This window comes from Hyperoodon ampullatus, assembly GCF_949752795.1.
Source record: "Hyperoodon ampullatus genome assembly, chromosome: 14".
Classification (NCBI taxonomy): Eukaryota; Metazoa; Chordata; class Mammalia; order Artiodactyla; family Ziphiidae; genus Hyperoodon; species Hyperoodon ampullatus.
In genome coordinates, this window is record NC_136927.1 from 8620819 (window position 1) to 8643259 (window position 22441).

A 22441-nucleotide genomic window follows, 5' to 3' on the forward strand; every position below is an offset into this window, starting at 1 on the left:
ACAGAGATCAGAGTGATTAGGGAGCACTGTATAATAATTCAATTGACAGTGCTTTTTTTCCTCTTCCTTCTTAATGGAATATAAAATAATGGTGTATCTTACAGCTCATTCAATAGAAAATGGTAGTTCAAGGAAGCTCTGTGCATGGCTGGTATGGCAGATATTACTAGCCATTCACCAAAATAACTAGTTTCATCCTCTTCCTGAGTATATAGTTAGATTACATTTCTCAGCCTCTCTTACAATTAAATATGGCCATGTGCCTGAGATCTAGCCCAAGATATGTTGAGTGAAAATCAAGTGCACCATCTCCGGGGGCTAGCTCATAAAACCCCGCGATACATCCCTCTCTTTCCCCCTTTCTCCTAAGGTTCTCCAGGGCACCCTCAGAAGCAACGTGTTAAAGAAGGCATAGGCTTGATCAGCTCTGTCTCTGAAGGACTACGTGAAACAGAATGCCCCCTCAAAGACACATACTCACACTCCCCAATCCAAACACCACCACCACCACCACCACCACTCCTCCACTGATACCAATTACAAACACCCACAAATGGACTGTTAAGTAAACTAGAAATAAACTTTTATCAGGTTAAACCATTGAACTTGAGGGTTACTTTGTTAAAGCAGCTAGTGGTAGCCAAACAGTTGGTTTTCACATTTGAAATTATAAAGTTCAAGCAGAATGGTGAACCAGACACCTCCAAGCTCTCATCTGCCCACATAAACACTGAAAACAACAGACAGAAACTGTCTGAACCAACTTTGTTGAAATTCTGGAAAACAGTCTAAGGTTTACAGAAGCCAAGCAAACACCCAATCAAGAAAAACCCAGAGACTTTTTAAAGTATTTTTACTCAACCTTGCCCTACACCCTCCCCAGCACAACAGCAGTCTTGGTGTTGAAGCAGTAGCAGTGGTTGCCAGTTCCCTCCTGTGAATCAGGAGAAAAGACCTTATCTGCAAATTATTGTGTAAGTCTGTTCTCACCTATCTGGGGATACTTGAAGAACTGATGGAAGGCACTCATCCCTACTTCACCTAACTCAAAATTAAGATGGAAAAATCAGCAGGCAGTGCTCATAAAAGAGCTCATAAAAGCTCTAGACAACTACAGATTCACAGACACCTGAGACAAGATTATGGGCAGACATATAATAGACTATATAATGCCCAAGGAGAAGACAGGGTGAGGCTCTTTAGGAAATAAGGACATTCAAAAGCAGCCATGTATACAGGGGAATTTAGAAAGTCATGTGCATGTCTAGACAGGATACATGCTCAGAAAAGAGCTGAGAAGACCTTAAGCTTGCACCTCAAGATAATCCTTAGATTCAGAGAAGGCCTAGCTATGTGCTGAAGGAGTGTCCCAGCATTGAGCCGGAAGAACTCCTGAGGAAACATCTGTAAAACCCTGAGGAAGACAAAGTAAACAAAGAGAGACTTTGGGACTTCCCTGGCAGTCCAGTGGTTAAGACTTCACCTTCCAATGCAGGGGATGTGGGTTCGATCCCTGGTTGGGGAGCTAAGATCCCACATGCCTCACAGCCAAAAAACCAAAACATAAGACAGAAGTAATATTGTAACAAATTCAATAAAGACTTTAAAAATTGTCCATGTCAAAAAATATAAATAAATATAAAATCAATAATCTAATTTTTATACATTAAGAAACTTAAAAAAAAAAAGAACAAGCTAAACACAAAGCTACCAGAAGAAAGGAAGTAATAAAGACTAGTGGAGATAAATAAAATAAAATAGAGACTAGAAAAACAATTTTAAAAGATCAATAAAACTAAAGGCTGGCTTTTTGAAAAGATAAAGCTGACAGACCTTTAGCTGTATTAAGAGGGAAAAAAAGACTAAAATTTCTAAAATCAGAAATATAAGTAGGGACATGATTACAAATTTCACATACATATAAAGGATTATAAGGGGATACTATGAAAAATTACGCACTAACAAACTGGATAACCTAGATGAAATGGACAAATACCTAGAAACACACCTAGAAATACCTACCAAAACTAACTCATAAAGAAATAGAAAATCTGAATAGACCTATAACTAATAAGGAGATTGAATCAGTTTCAAAAACCTTCTAACATAAAAAGCCCAGGACTAGAGGGCATCATTGGTGAATTCCACCAAACATTTAAAGAAGAATTAACACCAATCCTCAGACTCTTCCGAAACAATTGAAGAGGACGGGACACTTCCTAACTCATTCTATATAACCAGCATTACTGAATACCAAAGCCAAAAAAAGACACTACTAGAAATCTACAGCCAATATCCCTTGTGAATAACTATGTAAAAATCTTCAACAAAACACAAACTGAATTCAGCAGCAGCTTAAAGGGAATATACACCTATGAATTGGAAAGGAAGAAGTAAAATTATCTCTATTCACAGATAACATGATCATATGTGTAGAAAACCCAAAATATTATTAGCTTGAATTCAACAAAGTTACAAGATACAAAATCAACACACAAAGTTCAGTTGCATTTCTATGTACCAGGAATGAACAATTGATAAGAAAATTAAGGAAACAATTCCATTTACAATAGCATCAAAAAGAATAAAATACTTAGTAATAAACTTAACCAATGAGTGAAAGACCTGTACAATGAAAATTCCAAAACATTGCTGAAAGAAATTATTCTTTTCTTTCTTTTTTTTTTTTTTTTTTTTTTCTTTGTGGTACGCGGGCCTCTCACTGTTGTGGCCTCTCCCGTTGCGGAGCACAGGCTCCGGACGCGCAGGCTCAGCGGCCATGGCTCACGGGCCCAGCCTCTCTGCGGCATGTGGGATCCTCCCTGACCGGAGCACGAACCCGCGTCCCCTGCATCGGCAGGCGGACTCTCAACCACTGCGCCACCAGGGAAGCCCAGAAATTATTCTTTATATTTTATTATTATTAAAAAAAAAAACAGAAAATAACAAGCATTGGCAAGAATGTAGAGGAGTCTCTGTGCATTGCTGATGGGAATGTAAAATGGTACAGCTGCTGTGGAAAACAGTTTTGTGGTTCCTCAAAAAGTTAAACGTAAAATTACCAAAAAATGTAGCAATTCCACTCCTAGTTATATACCCAAAAGAACTGAAAAAGGAGACTCAAACAGATACTGGTACACAAAGTTTACAGCAGCATTAGTCGCAATAGCCAAAAGGTGGAAACCCCAATGTCTATCAACAGATGAATGAAAAAACAAAATGTGGCATACATATATAGTGGAATACTACCCAACCTTAAAAAAGAATGAAATTGTAGTACACACCACAATATGGATGAACCTAGAAAGCATTATACTAAGTGAAATAAGCCAGACATAAGAGACAAATATTGTATGATTGTACTTATAGGAAGTCTAGAACAGGCAAATTTATACAGACAGAAAACAGAATAGAGACTACCAGAAGCTGGGTGAGAGAGGAAAATGGGTAGTTATTATGTAATGGGTACAGAGTTTCTATTTGGGAAGGTGAAAATGTCTTGGAAGTGGGTACTGATGATGATTTTGGAAATGGGTACTGATGATGACTGTAAAATGTACTTAAAACCACTGAACTGTTAAAATTAAAATGGTTAAACAGATTTTAAACATGCTTAAGAACCAAGTCAAGTTACCATAAATTTGAATGAGTTACTTAGCTGAGATAAGCATATGTCTAGTAAACTGCTAGGTATGCACTGTTATCTCTGTCCCGCCTCTTACCACCTGCATAAGAGGAACAATTTCAGAGACTACAGAGGATAGAATATTTTTTGTATTTGTCAAAGACACTCATAAGTATGGTTAAATTTGGTATTCTTATGAGTCATATAATTTCTACTATCATTAAAACAACCAAGATGTCAGGTACTGGGTATCTGCATCCAGATACACCTGTTATTTTAATAATCAGGTAAGATAAATATCTCCAGCCCCCATCTTATTTATATTCTTTAAGGATGGATGCATTCTGTCCTTACATAGGGGACTGACTTCCTGCCACATTGCTGGAACTTCTTGCTCTCCACCATTTCTCCTCACATCTTCTTTTCCTTTTGTTCCTATATCCTTCACACTTCTCTCTCAGGCTGCCCAAGAAACTCAAAATTCCCCTCTGCTTTTGTCTTTTCTTTCCAGACTTCTCATATCCACAAAGGTTCAAGATATTCTCCTCAACTAAAAGTCATCTCTTCTGATGTATGAATTATGCTATTCCCTTAGTATGTGAAAGCTGTTCAGTCAAATCTGGTTTTAAACAAAAATTTTTTCCTTTCAATGACATTAGAATTCACATACACCAACGGCCAGAAATTTTATTAGCTTGTTATTTACTCTTACAAAGTACTAAATAACAACAAAAATATTTAGAAAATTTAAAATACTAGCCTTTAATTCAAAAGTATCTTCAGTTTTAGATGCCATCTTCTCTCAAATCTAACAGTACAAATTTCAAAATTCTTAAAAACAACGTACAAGCACTCACAGAGGAAAGAAAAAAGTAGTGCCTGATGTTTCCAAATAACCGACTGTCTTAAAAATATTTTTCCCTGACCAGTTGTAGCTCTACTTAGCACACTTACCACAAACTACTAAGTGGATTTGTACACAAAGACCTCCAATAGACCCTATAAAATAAAATTCCGAAACAGCCACAGTTTCTACCTTCTAAAGCAGACGGTCCAAATTCAAAGAAACTACATGTATTTACAGTTACAAGCATAGGAAAAAAATCTACTTTCTATTATACACTGGCTATGAGCAAAGATATGAGTAGGAGTCAGAAAAAGTTTTGTGCAAGAGGAAGGTGCATTCTATAATAAGAGAAGCCTTTGGAGCAATGTAGACGCACTGATGTCCTCTCTCAACTAGTTCTCCTCACAAACTTAAGAAGGAAAAACAAACAGCCCCAATGGGGTAACTAACATATGAGGAGACAAGTTTAGGGAGGTCACAGGTTCTTTGACTAGGGTATGTAACAGCAGAATTGGGATTTGATGACAGACACGTTTAATCCCAAAACCTGTGCATTCCCCGAGTTAACATAGAAGATACATATACTTATCAAAATAATAAAAATCACTCCCATTATTACACATCTGATGGGTATATAACAATAAGCCTCAACTTATACAGAAATAAACAAAACAAAACCCTGAAAGTTTTTACCCCAACAGAATCACTAATACAGGAGAAGTATAAAATTTGGAAAATCTCTAACTCTGTTATTTTCATATGGCAGACACAATCTCAAATCTAAGTTTAATGGGAGAATCACCTCTATGATGGGATTGTCTGGATTCTTAAAAAAACTGAATATATCCTAATCCAATCTCTAGAGAACAACTAGCAATCTGAAATCCATGGCTTGCCCTGGACCTAGACCAAACTAAACCGTAATATTTCCAAACCTCCAAAGGCTCATATATCTTCTGCCCTGGCATGCATATGGCCAGGCATATGGACTTTTATGAACTTTATTATCTATATTTGTTACTTGTTTCATCAATAATTCTCAACTTGGTTCTAAATCAAAGGCTTCAATAAAACCGTAAACTATATTCAAATCCTTGTTTTGAATACTTATATGAAAATGTAACAACTAAATATTTGAAAAAAGAAGACAAAGACTTTATAAAGACTCTTTTATACAGAAAGACAATCAAGGTGGGGATGGGGGTGGGGAAAAAGGAAAAGGTTGGCTTTGGCTACCACCAGTCTATAACCTATCTCCAAGTATCTGTCTGCACTGACCAAAATGTATTTAAGTAAAACCATATTTACTAGTATAATTAATTTAATGGGTTAAAAAGAAAACTAACACAATCTGTGGTGAAGTTACAGACTTACAAAATAACACAGAAAGAACTCATCTTGTGTTTTCAACTCTGGGTCATCTTGATACGTATCAAAAAAAAAAAAAGTTGTTTGATTTTTGTTTCTACATTATTTTAAAAACAAGCTTAAATACAAGGACAATTTACATAGCACTTGGTACATGATGCAATGTACAATAAATTTTATTTATGTATTGTTAAAATAGTGTTGGAAAACAGTTTAAAAGACCAAGAGTGAGATAAAGGCAGAGGAAAAACAAAACCATGCAGTGAATTATGAATCACTATATGCTCTTTTCTTCATATTCTTTTTTCTCTATTTTAGAAGTTAACCTTACTTCACAAATGTCTGACTAAACCAATGTTCACACCTTCACACAAAACATCATTACACAAAAATTTTTAATATTTTTATACATTACAGTGAATGCTATTTATTCTCAAAATTCTCTTACTTAGCCTAATTCTTCCATGGGAAACCAAATTCTTTATCTGTAGCCAAGTTCTTTTTTGAAGCAAACCAACTAACTCAGTAAAGGGCTTAAGCAGGATATAATACTAATACAATTTCTTACAGTTGTTTTATGTGTCAAGAATCAATAATGCCAAAGTAAATGCATCTACAATGGTAATACCTTAAGATTTTTCTACACTTTAAAATCTTATTATATAATAAGCTTAAGTTTCTACATTTACACTCATTTAACTTAAGTTCTGTTGACATTTTTCACAGAAATTGAAATAACGTTTAGTTACTAAGTACTATAAACAATAATACACAATGCTGATGAATACACATAACAAATTCTCATCCTTGTGTCAACTAGTTAAATATCTATACAGTAGTTCTATAAAATCTTAATTGTCATTTATCCTTAGGCTATCTAACTTTTAAAACAATAAAACCAACCTTATATTACAGAGATGCAAAGTATTTATTACCTACATTAAAAAGCAACTGGATTAATTTCTAAGCCCATTATTCCCAAGTGAATCTTTACAATACAGTGAAGAAAAGGTGGGAAGACAGAAAATAATGCATGAAATACCATCAGGCAAATAGTTTATCATTTATTCAATTCACAAAACAAATACTTACTGAATATCTACTGTGCACCGAGCATAATGCTAGATGCCAGAGATATAAAGGAGAGTTAAGACAGACAACATGGTCCCTATGTTCACAGTAATTAATCTTATAAGGAGATAGATCTTGATCAGATAATCCTATGATTGAGTACATTAAAAACAAACTGATATTAATGCTGTATGAAAAGGATCATAGCTGTATGAAAGTGTTTAATATAGGAAATTGTTCCAAAGTAAGGGTTCAGCAAAGATTCCAGACAGAATAGAAGGGTTTCAAGCTGGGAACTGAAAGCTGAGAAAAATTAACAAGGACATGGAGATAAAAACAACCAGATAAAGACCCAGTAGTGGGAAGGAGCACAATACATTCCAGAAAGAGAAAGGACAGTGTGGCTAGATGCAAAGACCAAGAAAGGGAGTAATATAATAAGAAGCCAAAAAGGAGAGGGGCCAGATCATAGAAGAATTCAGGTCATTTAGGATTTTAGTCTTTATCCTAGTCTACTTTTCACTTTTGGAGTGAAAAATGTCTGTTTCTAATATAAGTTCTACTTGTGCAACATCTTTACAGGTAATGGAAACTTCACAAATAATTGTTTGAAGAATAAGCTAGAGTGGTCTTAGTTACTTGAGGCAAAAATAGCTTTCTGTTTTTTTAATTAAATTTATTTTAAGATCATACAAGTGGGGAAAAAAATCACCACCCACTGAAAATAAATGACTTGTACCTAAAAAGTTGAGATGTTCTGCTCTGAGCTTTCTTCTGCTTCTACAGATTATTTTACTTTTAAAGTATAGTGCTCAAACTGAAAGTAATATAAAAAGGGATCAATATCAAAAGACTATAATAGGAAACATTCCTTTCCAATTTTTATAAGCCTACTGAATTCCATCCTGTTATAAATACCATTTTCCTAACTATTCAGTCATTTTAAATTATGGCCTGTCTTCCAACCAACATCAAATATTTAATAAAATAATTCAGTTAATATAGTTTTAAAATCTGCGGCAAAGCCCACCTCATCATAGTTATTAAAATTTTTTAATTTGTTTTACCATATGGTCCCTTACCCCTCTCCACATAATATTCAGCAACATAATTATATTCTTACTTCCTCATTCCTGGTGATTAATAAACTGATTAATAATACTGACATTCAAAAAATAGTTATTGCTAATTTACTAAGGATAAAAATACTGGACTATGCACTGGGATTGAAATATGATTAAGATACTCTTTCTTTGATGATTTCTGAATATGAATATTCAACCTAGGACATAAGTAAAATATAACAAAATTCAAAACCCACATTGAAATAAGATCTCAGTGTGATGGAGAGACTCAGCAATTTGGACTTAACTTATATTTCTTTGGTCAGCCATCACCTCTTATGAAAATCATTTAAAAGTAGAAATTAGTTTAAGAGAGCGAACGAGGCTGAGCTTCTAAGTTAACCAAAAGAAAGATTACACACATGCCCCTAGTCAACCCAAATATCTCAAAATATTTCTATACACCTCAAAAAATGGAAATTCAGACTTAGATTTCACAGTTCAGATTTTTCTAGTTAAGTGTTTTCAAATGACCTATAAATCAGATTTGAATATTACACATAAGATATGAAATATGAAGTTTCTTTCTAAATGACCCTTCTAATATTTTGTCATACCTGAATAAAATAGTTTTATAGTTTCCACTTAACTCACCTTCATCATTTATTATATTTTTCATCCCTTACTGTTCCATATAAACATTAAAAGTAAAGATTCACAGTCAATCTAAACTTACAGCTAGAGCTATTTTCTCTGATACCAACCAGTAAGAGAAAATTAGCCTAAGCATGGCAAAGTCATGCTTCTCTGAGTGGTATTCTAATAGAACCTCAGCGTGGAAAGTAGCCAAAGAGAACAGAACACATAACAAGTAAACCTGAGAACTGAACTTCTGTCCCTACAAAGAAGCAATGCCATCCTTCTATCATATCCATCCATCCATTGATATATCTATATCTATCTTTGCCTTTCTACTACATCCTAGGACTACATTTTAGTAATTGTATATATTTGTACAGGCACTATACTTTAAATGAGGCATTCCCATATAACGCATGTGGGGGCAGGAGGAATGGGGAAAGAGGAAGAGAAAGCTTCAAAATGCCAGTCAAAACTTAAAGAGAAAGAACTCTTTGGCTACTTTTGGAGGATTTCAGGAAACCAACTCAATCCAAAAGCTGGTAAATAAAAGGAAATCTAGCATTTATTCTGCCTTTTCTGTATAAACTGTACTGCATGAAAACAAAAAAAAAGTTGATTAGGAAAAGTTTTTACAGAAGTCCAACTAATAATAAACAAAGGAGGAATGATAAAATTAGGATAACACTATTTTGCAACCCCTAATAAAATAATGGATCAATCATCAATGGCTGCTAAATTCATGAGGGAAAAAGTTGATAGGGAACTTTACAAAGAATGGATTAGACAGACAATAACTGGACCTAGCGATCAGTCTTAGCACCACAGAAAGCGATCACCAGACATCATGCAAAAACAAGGTACAATAATCTATAAAGTATTCTTTCAAAAAGAATTAAACCCAACTCTGATCAGGCCTCTGAATTTAACTACCAGCTCATAAGAAACATACGGGGACGGAGGAACACGCTAAATAACAAAACAAAGATGCACTGAGCAAAATCCAAAATGTGAAAAATTCTGTAAGACAAATAACTTACTTTATTCAACAGATAAACTACAAGAGGGAAAAAGGAAAGAAAGAGAAGAAAGTATAGATTAAAAGAGATGTAAGAAATATATCAGTATGTGAACCTTGTTTATTAGATCTTGACTCAAGCAAACCAACTGTACAAAAAAGCAAAACTCTTGGGCTTCCCTGGTGGCGCAGTGGTTGAGAGTCCGCCTGCCGATGCAGGGGACACGGGTTCGTGCCCCGGTCTGGGAAGATCCCACATGCCGCAGAGCGGCTGGGCCCGTGAGCCATGGCCGCTGAACCTGCGCGTCCGGAGCCTGTGCTCTGCAACGGGAGAGGCCACAACAGTGAGAGGCCCGCGTACCGCAAAAAAAAAAAAAAAAAAAAAAAGCAAAACTCTTTATTAGACAACAAGAAAAATGTGAATACTAATTGGACATTTAATTACATTAAAGAATTAATTTTCTGATGTGAGAGTGCTGTGGTTATATTAAAACAACAAAAAAGTGTCCCTACCTTTTTAGAGATGCATGCATAGGCACACATACATATATTTACAGATAAAGTTGATAAGATATACAGGAATTGCTTTGAAACAGTCTGGGAGAAAGGTGCAGGGAGCACTGATATACATGAAATAAAACTGATCATCATTAACTGTTGAAACTGGGTGGTGGGCACAGAAAGGTTCATTACAGTACTCTATTTTTATATATGTTTTTAAATGTTCATTTTAAAGTTTGAAACAAAATAAAGAAAAAAGAATTGTCCATTGTAGACTGTTAACCTCTGAGGCATTCTTATGTAACATACTGACTGAGCCCACCTACACATGAGGCACTATTCCAGTTGCTAGAGACACAGAAATAATAGAGAGACAAGCATTTTAAAATTCCCTACAACACAGCAACTGACAAATGAAATAGAATTATTACAGAATTGCTAACACAGAAGAAGTAATCAGAAGCATATAATTCTAGAGATTTACTAATAGTAGTTGACAAATATAAACATGAACGATAAGCAAATGGGGTTTTTTTTGGTAATCACCTCCCATTCTTTCCTCTGCTGATCCCTAGTTCTCCAATATTAAGAAAGGAGTAAATCAAGGGGCTTCCCTGGTGGCACAGTGGTTGAGAATCTGCCTGCTAATGCAGGGGACACGGGTTCGAGCCCTGGTCTGGGAGGATCCCACATGCCGCAGAGCAACTAGGCCCGTGAGCCACAACTACTGAGCCTGCGCGTCTGGAGCCTGTGCTCCGCAACAAGAGAGGCTGCAATAGTGAGAGGCCCGTGGACCGCGATGAAGAGTGGGCCCTGCTTGCCACAACTAGAGAAAGCCCTCGCACAGAAACGAAGACCCAACACAGCAAAAATAAATAAATTAATTAATAAACTCCTACCCCCAACATCTTCTTTAAAAAAAAAAAAAAAAAGAAAGTAGTAAATCAAAATAAAAATATTATCTACTCGCTTCCTCTTTTCTGCACATTGATTTTTATATTATTTGGCAATTTTTGGTTTCCTTTTGTTAAGAAAGCTTAAAATTAAAATTATGACAAATACATCTGGCTACTACTCCTCTCATTATTATTTAACTTTGTTACAATAAAATAACAAGAAGCATTTAATTAAAGTAAAAGAAAACTGAGCAAAGTTAAGAAAAAAACTTATTAAACAATAGCTTGAGAACGTTCCATGTAATCATGAATATCAAGGCCATGACACATGGCCTTCTATAAAAACATAGGTAATAATGATAAACTACTAAATTTAAAATTGGCGTGTTGTGCTAGCCCAACAAATACTATTCCTTTCCTACAAATCAGAAACTATATGACACAGAATTACAAACAGACTTCTTTTAAAACTTAGTTTGAAATCTCATACTTAAAAGATTAAGCTATTATAAATAACAATACCTATTTATATACATATACTTTTAGAAGCAGTGGCTTAAACACTTCGAAATAAAATATAAAAATATAACTTTACAATTGTCCTTTATCATATTTTAAAGATTTATATTTTTAAAGGATCTTTCAAAGTAATAAAATACTAAAACTCTCTTGACTAATATTTTAGTGTAATTGAGCACTGGGTAGGTAACGCTGCAAGAAAGCACTATGAAAGATATATATAAAACACAAAGAAATTAACAGATATTACTTATAGAATGAGTCATTCCATTTCATGAGAAAAAGAAGAGACCAGTCACCAATTTCCAGGTCACAGTAGAGAGAAGCAAGTAACATTAGATGGAAATAAGACATTGTTTAATAGAAACACAATTCTGAGTACACCACCTAGTTCCTCATGAAGAACTTTCAAGTTCAAAAAAATATGAAGGAAAGAAACGAAATACAGAGAGCAGTTGTAAACCACTGTAAAGCTCATATTGGGAGAAAGGATTAAATATACAGACTCTTGTTAGGGAATAACAATGTGAGGTGTTACTCAATGTATCGTCTCTGATTAAGCAGAAATATTTTGGGCTGTGGCTATCTCTGAAAATATCCAACTCCGAATTCTCTAACAACCCAGTTCAACCCTACACTCCCACGTGCTGAATATTCAAATAGAAGCAACCAACATAAAGGCCAAGCCTCTACACAGAGGTGAGCAGATCCAACACTGGGCAATGCAGCCTGGGTATCACTATTGCTTTTTCAATTATTCTGGCAGCAACAGAAATCTACCTCTATTTCAGGAGGCAAAATTTGTTAAAGAAGATCAGCAGGTATTGCATCCTTAGAAAACTGACCACCTACAATAGCAATGAAGAAAGAAAATCAGATGAATGAAGCACAAGTGAAAGAGAGATTCACTTGCCACAAAAAGTGGAGCTGAAGTATTCAATATTAGTTTCTCATAAACAAAAGAATAAATAAAAGACCCAACCATGAAGAGGCATATGACCCTAGTTCAGTCAAGGCCCAGAAATCTGTCCTTTTGATTTATATTCTTTTCATTACACAGCACTACCTTCTCTCAATGATGTCTTAATTAGCCCATTATTAAAACAACTGCATTTACTGAAGACACTGGGCAAGCAGGTCAGATGTGTACATCCCAATCAGCTTGTTCAGTGACCCCAATAGAACCTGGGATAGAGCCACTACCCCATTTGCCCAAGGTCACACATTTTTCCAGGCAGAGTTAGCTCTAAAAGAACTCACAGGCTTTGCTTTCCCAGAAAAACAAAATTCTCTCTAAAGCCCAAACACTCAGATAAGCATGTTCTCTTCACAGACACCAAAGGCTAACACGGCTGCTGTTTCCCACAGATTTTGTCCATAGGAATTCCATGCTAGTCTTCTTGTTCTGGGTCCATAGTATACGCTACAGTTTCACCAATCTAAGACCACAACCTGTGAAATTAGAATGACCTCAGTCCCTTTCATAAAATTATCTTTCTTTTGAAACATTTATGTATCCTAAAAAGCACCCTGTTTCTTCTTAAATTTCACATTCAGACTATTAACACCAATGAGTGTTCATTCAAAGATAACATATTAAACTTCTATTAAATCTATTATGTTGTTTTTATAACCCTTTCCATATACCTTTTCAATATTTACCAGTTCATTTATATGCTAACACATATATTTTCCATCAAACTATCTAGAGTCTCATCAAACCATAAAAACTTTGAGAGTGGGTAAATTTTACCATACAAATACTTTACCAATAGCACATCATACAAAATATATACTCTTCTTTAAATTATGTGAAATGTTATTTGATTTTTCTCTATTCTTCCTAATATACTATCTTTCAACTGTATCCAATCCTGAAAATAACTTGAAGAAATGCGATATATATGAACCAAATCAAAACAAATTCAAAAGGCCATCTCACTAAAGCAACATATCCCTAATATCATTTGCTCCAACAACTACTGCAGAATAGTTTTTTAAAAGTATCTATAGGGCTTCCCTGGTGGCGCGGTGGTTGAGAGTCCGCCTGGTGATGCAGGGGACATGGGTTCGTGCCCCGGTCCGGGAAGATCCCACATGCCGCGGAGCGGCTGGGCCTGTGAGCCATGGCCGCTGAGCCTGCGCATCCGGAGCCTGTGCTCCGCAACGGGAGAGGCCACAACAGTGAGAGGCCCGCGTACCACAAAAAAAAAAAAAAGTATCTATAAAAAAGTACCATAACATAAATGTGCTATATCTCCAAACATGACTTATGTTAAAATAATTTCTTAAGTTTAAATAACACAGAGTAGATTGCTAAAAGCAATTAAATGACAACCAATTATTTCATACAGCAAAAATGACATCTCTTTATTAAATGCCAGGTATTCAATTCTATCAACAATTGTCCTGCAAAAGTCATAAATCAATGAGAACAGTATCTACCTGAAAACTGTTCTGAGAAACTTACCATCATTTTGGCTCTTGCCCTTCATCTCCTCCTTCCATGATGGGATGGTGTTCAAGGGAACATAGTCCCTTAGGTATTCTTTGCGTCTCTCCTCTACGGTCATCTTCAGCAAACGTTCTTGCAAAATAAAAGCAGAATCTCCATTTGTATTTAACTTTTAAGTTCAGGAATTATTTTACAATTTAAATATTAACCACATTATACTAACCAAAGAATTGGTGTGGGCTTGAAGAATACCAAAATCAAATCTAATGACTCTGTATTTGAGTGTTAAAAGGTGTCAAATTAATACTATATTAGTAGGGGGAAAAATAAGATCTAAGCCTGATGAGGAAGACATTCTTGTGATAGTCCAAGAAAGAAATAAACTCTTTCAAACATCTACTGACAGTCTACTATGTGCCAGGTGATATGTTTATACACTGAAGGTACAAAGGTGACCTTTAACTTTGAGGAGTTCACAAAAGAGGATACAGATAAGATAAAAAATAATAGCTACATAAATAAAATACAAAATCCTAAGACAAATAAGTACAAATGCTAACAGCACAAGAAAAGCAGCCAACAAGATATTTCCTTAATTCTACAATGCCATCAACAATAAAAGTGCCCTTTCAATTAATAATACCATTGTGGAGGTGATATAAACAATACTTGAAGTATAAATCTTGATTATAAGATTAAACATTTTAAACACTTTGAAGTAACAATAGTTGATGTTGTTTATAAAGAACGCACTGTGTGCCAGGTACTTCACATGTATAATTTTATTAAAATAATCTTCCCAACACTCAGCAAAACTGATAGTATTATTATCCTGATTTTGCAGATAGGGAAATGAAGCACATCAAAGTTCAGGAGTTTGTCCAAAGCAAGAGAGCTTTCCATTAAAATCCACTCAGATATCTCCATTAGTAAAAGACTACAGCCTATACCGTTAGCCACTATACTGTACTACCTTCTCAAGAAAAGCTTCCCAAAGGAGGTGACATGTATGCTCATTCCTGGACAGGTAGAATTCTGCCATGAAGAGGTAAGAAATAAGGATATTTCAGACTAGTAGAGCAATGTAAACAAAGATAAGGAGATACGAATAGTTTAATGAAGCTGCAAGATATGTTAGGAAGAGGGAAAGTGGCCACAGAATTGAAAAGTAACTAGAAACATAAATTAAAACGAAAATGTACAGGAATATGTATACTATGCCGAGCCGTTTAATCTTATTCTATAAAGTACACCACTAATATTCAAAGTTGACTATTCATATCCTAGAAGGTACATAAAATGATCCACTAGGATACTGGGGAAAAAAACTAAAAAATTCTATTTATTTCGAACCTAAGGAAATAAATTAGATTTATTTACAAATAAATTAAGATTTTCTAATATTCAATATATAAACTGACGCTGGCAACCTCACTCATTCCGTATGTCAGCTGTCATGTATCATATATTTACTTTGCCAAAGGTCGCCACAATGTAGAGCAATTGACAGTCATACTCTCACTCTCCAATTCTCTTTCGGCATATTACAAAGTATTGTAGTTTAGATGAATGGATTTAAGGACAGCATCTAGTTTTAGGTAATCTAACCCTCATAAAATAATCACTTTAAAAGATTCTTTCACAGAAATAAACTGCAGAAAGTATTAAGGTAAGCACAAGTGAAAAAATGTTGGGCACCCAACATTTCTCCCTGCTCCTAGACCTGGCTTTTCTTCAGCCACAATAGGAGACCAAAAAAAAAAAGATTTTCATCGGATGTAATATATTCAAATCACAATACTACAATACTCAACACTATATTGAATTTAAGATGCCTAGGCCATTCAAGTTGAAAACAAGAATCTGGAACTCAGGAAAGATCTAGCCTAGAGATTTGGAAATTATAACCTAAAATTCTAGGCCTACAGGAAATTCATTGGGGAGGGTAAGACAGGAGACCAAACCTCAAACAAACGACATTTAGGGAGTGAACACAAAGAGGAAAAAAATTGAAATAAAACTGAGATGTCACTGAAGGTACAAGGTGAATCAGGGTCGCACTGATGTGGAAACCAGCAGAGAAAAGAGTTTTAATGAGGAGAAAAGGGGAAATCTTGTCAATTGCTACAGGAAGATCAAAAAGAATGAAAATTAATAAGCCATTGGTTTTTATCAACTGGGTCAAGAACAACACTGAAAAGAGAACAAAATGGTTAACAGCTGTCTGGATTCTAACACCAAATCATGTAAATCTGTGTGATCTTGTATTACTTAATCTCTCTATGGCTCAGTTTCTTTTTCAGGTAGTTGGTAGGTATTATTCCCAACTTATAGATGAGGCAACTAAGACTGAGAGGTTGAATAACTTACCTAAGGTTCCACAGCTAGTAAGCAGTACAGCTAGGATTCAAACCCAGACAAATGGTGTTCTAAGCTCTTGACCTTAAAATACACTACCTCAGGGCTTCTCTGGTAGCGCAGTGGTTGGGAGTCCGCCTGCTGATGCAGGGGATACAGGTTCGTGCCCCAGTCCGGGAGGATCCCACATACCGCGGAGCGGCTGGGCCCGTGAGCCATGGCCGCTGGGCCTGCGCGTCCGGAGCCTGTGCTCCACAACGGGAGAGGCCACAACAGTGAGAGACCCGCGTACCGCAAAAAAAAAAAAAAAAAAAACTACCTCACAGGGTTGTTGTGAGAATTAAATGAGATAATCCAAGTAAGTTACTTAAAATAGTGCTGGGCACACAAACAGGACTCAAATAGTAACTATTTTTATATTAGTACCATCATCATTGTTATTACTGAATGATTTTAGGAACATTAGTTTCCTTGGAGCATAACTTGAGATCCAGGAGATTTTGAGGGACTGAGGAAAAGAAGGAAAGTGAGAACAGCAACTCCAAGGTGAAGCCCTGTGGAAGGAAGGCTACCTTCCTTGATCGTTTTTATAGGATGAGGAGAGGAACCCAAAGACACTGAGAAACTAAACATACCCAAAAGAGAATAAATGATAGTACAAGATCTCAAATAATACAGATGAGATAAAGGGCACAAGCAGAGGGGTTAATCCTTAGAAACAAAGATGAAAAGTGCTTCCTCTAAAAAAGGAAGAAAGCTGAAAGAACAACAGACATGTAAAGAAACAAAAGAGACTATGGAGGAACATGTTAGGGCTGTTCATGTTATATGACATGTATTTTCTCCGTGAATTAAAAGGCAACGTCATCTGTTTAGCATAGGAACTTAAGGTCTTGATGGAATAGGAAACTTGAAGGGAATGGTAAATTTGAAATAATCACATGGAGGAGGAAAAGTGATGACTAGTGTTTACCAAAGCACTACGAAAAAAGCTCAGGTCACTAATATGGAAATACAGCAATATCAACGATCAGGATGAAAGATATTACGGAGCAACTTGTACTTTCAGTAAGTGTCAGAAGCACATATGGGAATGCAACCTGGCCTCTGTCATTCCATTTACTTAAAAGTTTAAGTGTGGACACTTAGGAAAAAAACAAGATGAATAATAAGACAATAAGATAAAACACTGAGATAATTTAACTTTCAATACTTGAAATGATAATACACACTGAGTAGTTTTGAACTAGGGCACAAAATATTAAATCAACACCATTTATTTAACCTATGTGGACTTGAGAATTCCTTAGTTATTTATTTAAACGATGAAACATACTGGGGGGCACACAGTCATATATACAGTTTCTTCAGCTTTACACAAAACTTTTCCTTAAAGAATGTTTCACCTTTGCAGATGTACTTAGTAGACGGTATCCTGAGTTAAAATATGTTTAAAGAATGCCTTGACATTTCAATGAGGTGGGTAAGCCTTCCTTTAGATTTAAATAACAGTTACAAAAATACCATACCGCCCTCTCCAGTACAATTCAGAAAAAGGTCACGCTTTCCATCAGCTTCTTAATACTAACTACTGTCCTGGAAATCCTCACCTCCTTCTTGATGGTATAACATATGTGTGTGTGTGTGTGTGTGTGTGTGTGTGTATACACACACACACACACACACACGTTTATTGAAGTATAGTTGATTTACAATATTATACTTTACTAAATATTCCAAAAATAGATATCCTGATAAGATGCTGACACACTAAAAAGTCTTCAAGTCACAATAACTTTCTCTTTTAATGCAAAAATATGTTAGTTTTGGACAAGAGAAAAATTTACTTTGTTAAGTGCCTTCTTTAATTGTGCATTTGCTTCTCTGTTTAGATAATATTAATTTGGTAATATTTTCCCCTATTATTAGAAGTAAAAGAAGAAAAAAAAATCAAGACATTAAAGTTTTAAAGATGCTTGCTTATGAAAGTCCAACAGTGTAGATGTTAAATGAAAGAACCATTATAACATTGTTACTTTAGGAACATTATTATGACAGAAAAATATAATAGTTCTTAAGTAATCGCTATAATTTCATCAATTATTCATGTATTGAAAACAATCTCCATGTTTTCCACTATTTTGCCTTCATTATTATCAATAATACAAACCTAACATTTCAAGACCATCAATAAAAATGGGCATAAAAGATTTTTCAGTGCTTACAAGGTGAATCCTTGTTGAAACTCAAATAACTTCTATTGCGAAAACAAAGCAAAACTATTTTACGTTACTTTATGTATCAGCCTATTATTCTCAACAGCATTTGATTTGCGACACCAAAATTTAGTTCTATATATGTCCATAATCATTAAAACATAATTAAATGGCATCCAGTCTGTCAATATTTAAAGACCATTTTAATTGGGTCTTTCAGTTATGCTATGTTAAATCTTCCCAGTAGTTAATGTGAAAAAAAGTCCCTCCTCATCCCCTTCCTCATGCATTGTTTTAAGTAGGCCCCTACATAAAGGATTTGTTTTCCCATATTCATTCCCTTTCTTTCATCCACTGTTTGGCCTTATTTATAAAGACCAGCAGTTGCAGTAAAAATCCAGATTTTAAAGAACTATTATCAAGGAAATTAACTTTCACTCTAGTCACCCCTTTATCCTTGTTCTATAAAAAAGATGAGATACTTAGGAGAGATTTGCACTTCCCTCACTCGACCTCACTCCTGATACAGAGCAGTAGCAGTGCGAATACTTTTTACTACATTTCTGTACAATCAGCTGCTGAAGAATTTTTTTAAAAAAAGAAAAGAGAAAAGGAAAGAGAATATGAAGGAAGGAAGGAGAAAGAAAAAAGAAAGAAAGAACGAACGAAAGAAAGAAAGAAAGAAAAGACAAGACTACAGACTCAAGTTTTACCTTGGAATATTACCTAACTATGGTGCCAGAGAAAAACAGGGAGGGAGGTGGAGAAAAGAGGGTTGGGTCGCACACCTCTGTGCCTCATCGACATCAGCGTCACCGTCAACCTGGCTGATCTGGATAAGCTTTGATCTGCACGAAACTCAGGGATGGGCTCATTCACAGAGAGCGACATCAGTCTCACACTCTTACTCGGAGCAACTTCAGACTATGAATGGGGATGGAATCTAGAGGAAGTCACTGCAGAGAAAAGCCCATTCAGACTTCTCTGACTGCTCTTAGCCTCGCGGACAAGACCCGCTCGTTTTAGGTTCCCGCAGAGATCTAGGTTTCAAAAGTCACACTGCGGCGCAGAAGCAGGGGCCCTGGCTGAATATCCGAAGGTGGGGACGCCCAGCCAGCGGATGGGAAGGAGACAGGGGACAGAGGCGAGGGGTGAACGTCTGAGGCTCGGCGGGCGCGGAGCAGCAGCAGCAGCTGCAGCCGGGGTGCCAGCTGGCGGGCACGTATCCGCGGGACACCCGGGCCGGGAGTCCGAAAGTCCCAGCTGGGGTCCGGGGACAGGGTGCGGGGGCCTGAGCAAGTTGTACGGAGCCCGCGGGCCGCCGCGCGGCGGTCCGCGCCGCTAGAGGGGCGAAGGTGACCGGGCGCGGCGGGCGGCAGAGAGGGGCGTGCGCCCACACGTGCGCTAGCGGCAGGTACCCGGGGGCGGCGCGTGCACGCCGGCGTGCGCGCGCGTACGCGCGTGTGTACACACGGACCCGCCAGGGAGGCGGCACCGGCCAGCCGGGCGCGAGGCGGGAGCGGGGCGGAGGGCGCCGCGGCACACACAGCCCTCACTCCCGCCCCCACCCCACCCCACCCCACCCCCGCCCCCCGGGACTCGACGGGCCGGTTACCTTTCTCCTCTCTCCACACCTTTTTCTTCTTGTTGCTGGGGTACATGTTGCTGTGGGGGTGGCTGGCTTTAAGCTGCAAGTTCCCCAGGCTCACGGGCAAACAGGGTGTATGCGGAGTGGGAGGGGTGGGAGGGGGCGCTCGGGAGGGAAAAAGTGGAAGAGGCTCCGGGTCCCGCGCCGCTCGCCGGTCTCCAGTCGCCGCCCTCCTCCCTCAGCACGCACTCGGTTCCGGCTCCCACCCGCCTCAGCCCAGCGGCCGCCACCACAGCAGCACCTCAGAGCCTGTCAACTAGGTCACGCCTCGCGCTAACCTAACACCCGCGCAGGCCCCGCCTCCCAGCCGCTAGCCAGCGCCGCCTCCCATTGGCTGCACCGCCCGCCGCTCTCCGCGTTCCAGCTACCGCGCGCCCCGACTCCGGCCCCAGGGCGCACGCGCAGGCGCAGGCTCGGGCCCGACGCCGAGGACGTTGGGGAGCTGTTGGGGGCGGAGCCAGGGCTCGAGGGGGCCGGAGGTGGCTCACGACTGGGGCGGGGCGTGGGGCGGCCCCGCGGGAGCACCGTGAGGCGCTGGGCGCTTCTCTGCGGCTTCGCGGCGCTGGGAAAACCGGAGGGCGTGGCCTATAGGAAGGGCCAGGTGCGCCAGGTGATTGCGCGCTGACTGGGAAAAGCTGCCTCAGGGCCTGGAAGAAGTGGAAGTGTGAGGAGATGTGAGTCAACACGAATTGTATACTTTCACTGTCACCGCCCGGTCTGGACGGATTTTACCGGATAATCTGAAGCTTTCCTCTTGGTGGGCAAATATAACCGAAAGAAGTGAAAGGATTAGGAAATGGTTCCAGACCATATACAATCAGCTCCTTGACCTTGTAGTAAAAATTACGTATTTTACTCGACTCCGGTGAAGTCTGGAAAGAACAAAAGTAAACTGAACTACTCAAGGGTTTAAGAACCGGGAAGTAGTGGGCAACCAGAACCTTATACTGGAAACGGAAAGAAGTCACATCAAAGCAAGTTCAAGTGGGTGTTAACCAGAGTCCGTCATCTTATCGGTTTTATTCCCCCACCAATTGCTTCAGTCAAGGCGCTAGTCTAAAGGGCTCGCTTGAATCTGGGCAATGCTAGTCTGCAGGTAATCTGAAAACCCGGTTCCGTTCGAGTCCACCACAGGAGTAGGGTGACCTAGAATTTAGAGGAAGTTTGGTAACCCCATCCCCAAATTTATGGTGTTTCTAAATATCAGACAAGGCTGATTTGGTGGATGTGGTGAATCCACATTTATTTGACAATTGGGATGCTGTGTTATATGTGTTGTACTTAAGCCAGGTGTGTAAGAGCAAATAATTACTTGGAACACGTTTTTAATAATAAGAGGAAGAAAGGGGAGGCCCTTAAGAATTGTAAAGAATGAAATGTTTTGAGTAACAGGACACTCTCATGAGGATGATTAAGTAAGATAATTTTGTTAATTTTGACATTGTTTCTGCTTCTGTTTTTCTTTTAATGCTGTGAAGTACATAAAAACTTGTTTGAGAGAAATAGGGAAAGCTTCAAGAAGGAAGTGACATTTGAGCTAATAATGAAAATATGCACTCATTTGTTGGCAGTGGAAATAAAAGCAGGACTCTAAGGCACATTACCAAGGTAGAATCAATAAAAATTGGTAATGAAATAGATTTTGGGAAGAGAATAAGAGAAAAAATCTAGGGTTTCACAGTATAGTTGAGTAAAATAGCAATATTAATAATATTTGGCAATACAGAAGCAGTTTCAGATTTCACGGGAGAGATATTGAGTCCTTAGTTAGAAATGCAAAGTGCAACGTGTGCAGGAAAGTGCATTATACTGGGCACCTTCTCTTCTGTTACAGAAGATAAGCTGTTTCCACCCCAACCCAGAGCCAGTCCTACCACCTGTGCTTTCTTTTTTTTAATAAGTTTATTTATTATTTATTATTTTTGGCTGTGTTGGGTCTTTGTTGCTGTGCGTGGGCTTTCTCTAGTTGTGGCGAGCAGGGGCTACTCTTCGTTGCGGTGCGCAAGCTTCTCATTGCGGTTGCTTCTCTTGTTGCGGAGCACAGGCGCTAGGCGTGCGGGCTTCAGTAGTTATGCCACATGGGTTCAGTAGTTGTGGCTCACGGGCTCTAGAGCGCAGGCTCAGTAGTTGTGGTGCACGGGCTTGCGGCATGTGGGATCTTCCCGGACCAGGGCTCAAACCCGTGTCCCCTTCATTGGCAGGCGGATTCTTAACCA

General features: G+C 38.0%; 1 protein-coding gene across 3 annotated transcripts in view; it reads right to left on the reverse strand.

The window, feature by feature from the left end:
• The window catches only part of MACROD2 (mono-ADP ribosylhydrolase 2), a 1985837-nt gene extending 1965573 nt beyond the window's left edge, over positions 1 to 20264 (reverse strand). For all 3 annotated transcript variants that reach the window (XM_079719352.1, XM_079719351.1, XM_079719350.1), the window contains exons 1-2: positions 20193 to 20264; positions 14019 to 14135 (exon numbers count right to left, since the gene is read on the reverse strand). In XM_079719352.1, the coding sequence (XP_079575478.1) occupies positions 14019 to 14135; positions 20193 to 20238 (163 nt within the window). In that variant the 5' untranslated portion in view covers positions 20239 to 20264. The remainder of the gene's footprint in view (positions 1 to 14018; positions 14136 to 20192) is intronic.
• Positions 20265 to 22441: the final 2177 nt, after the last annotated feature.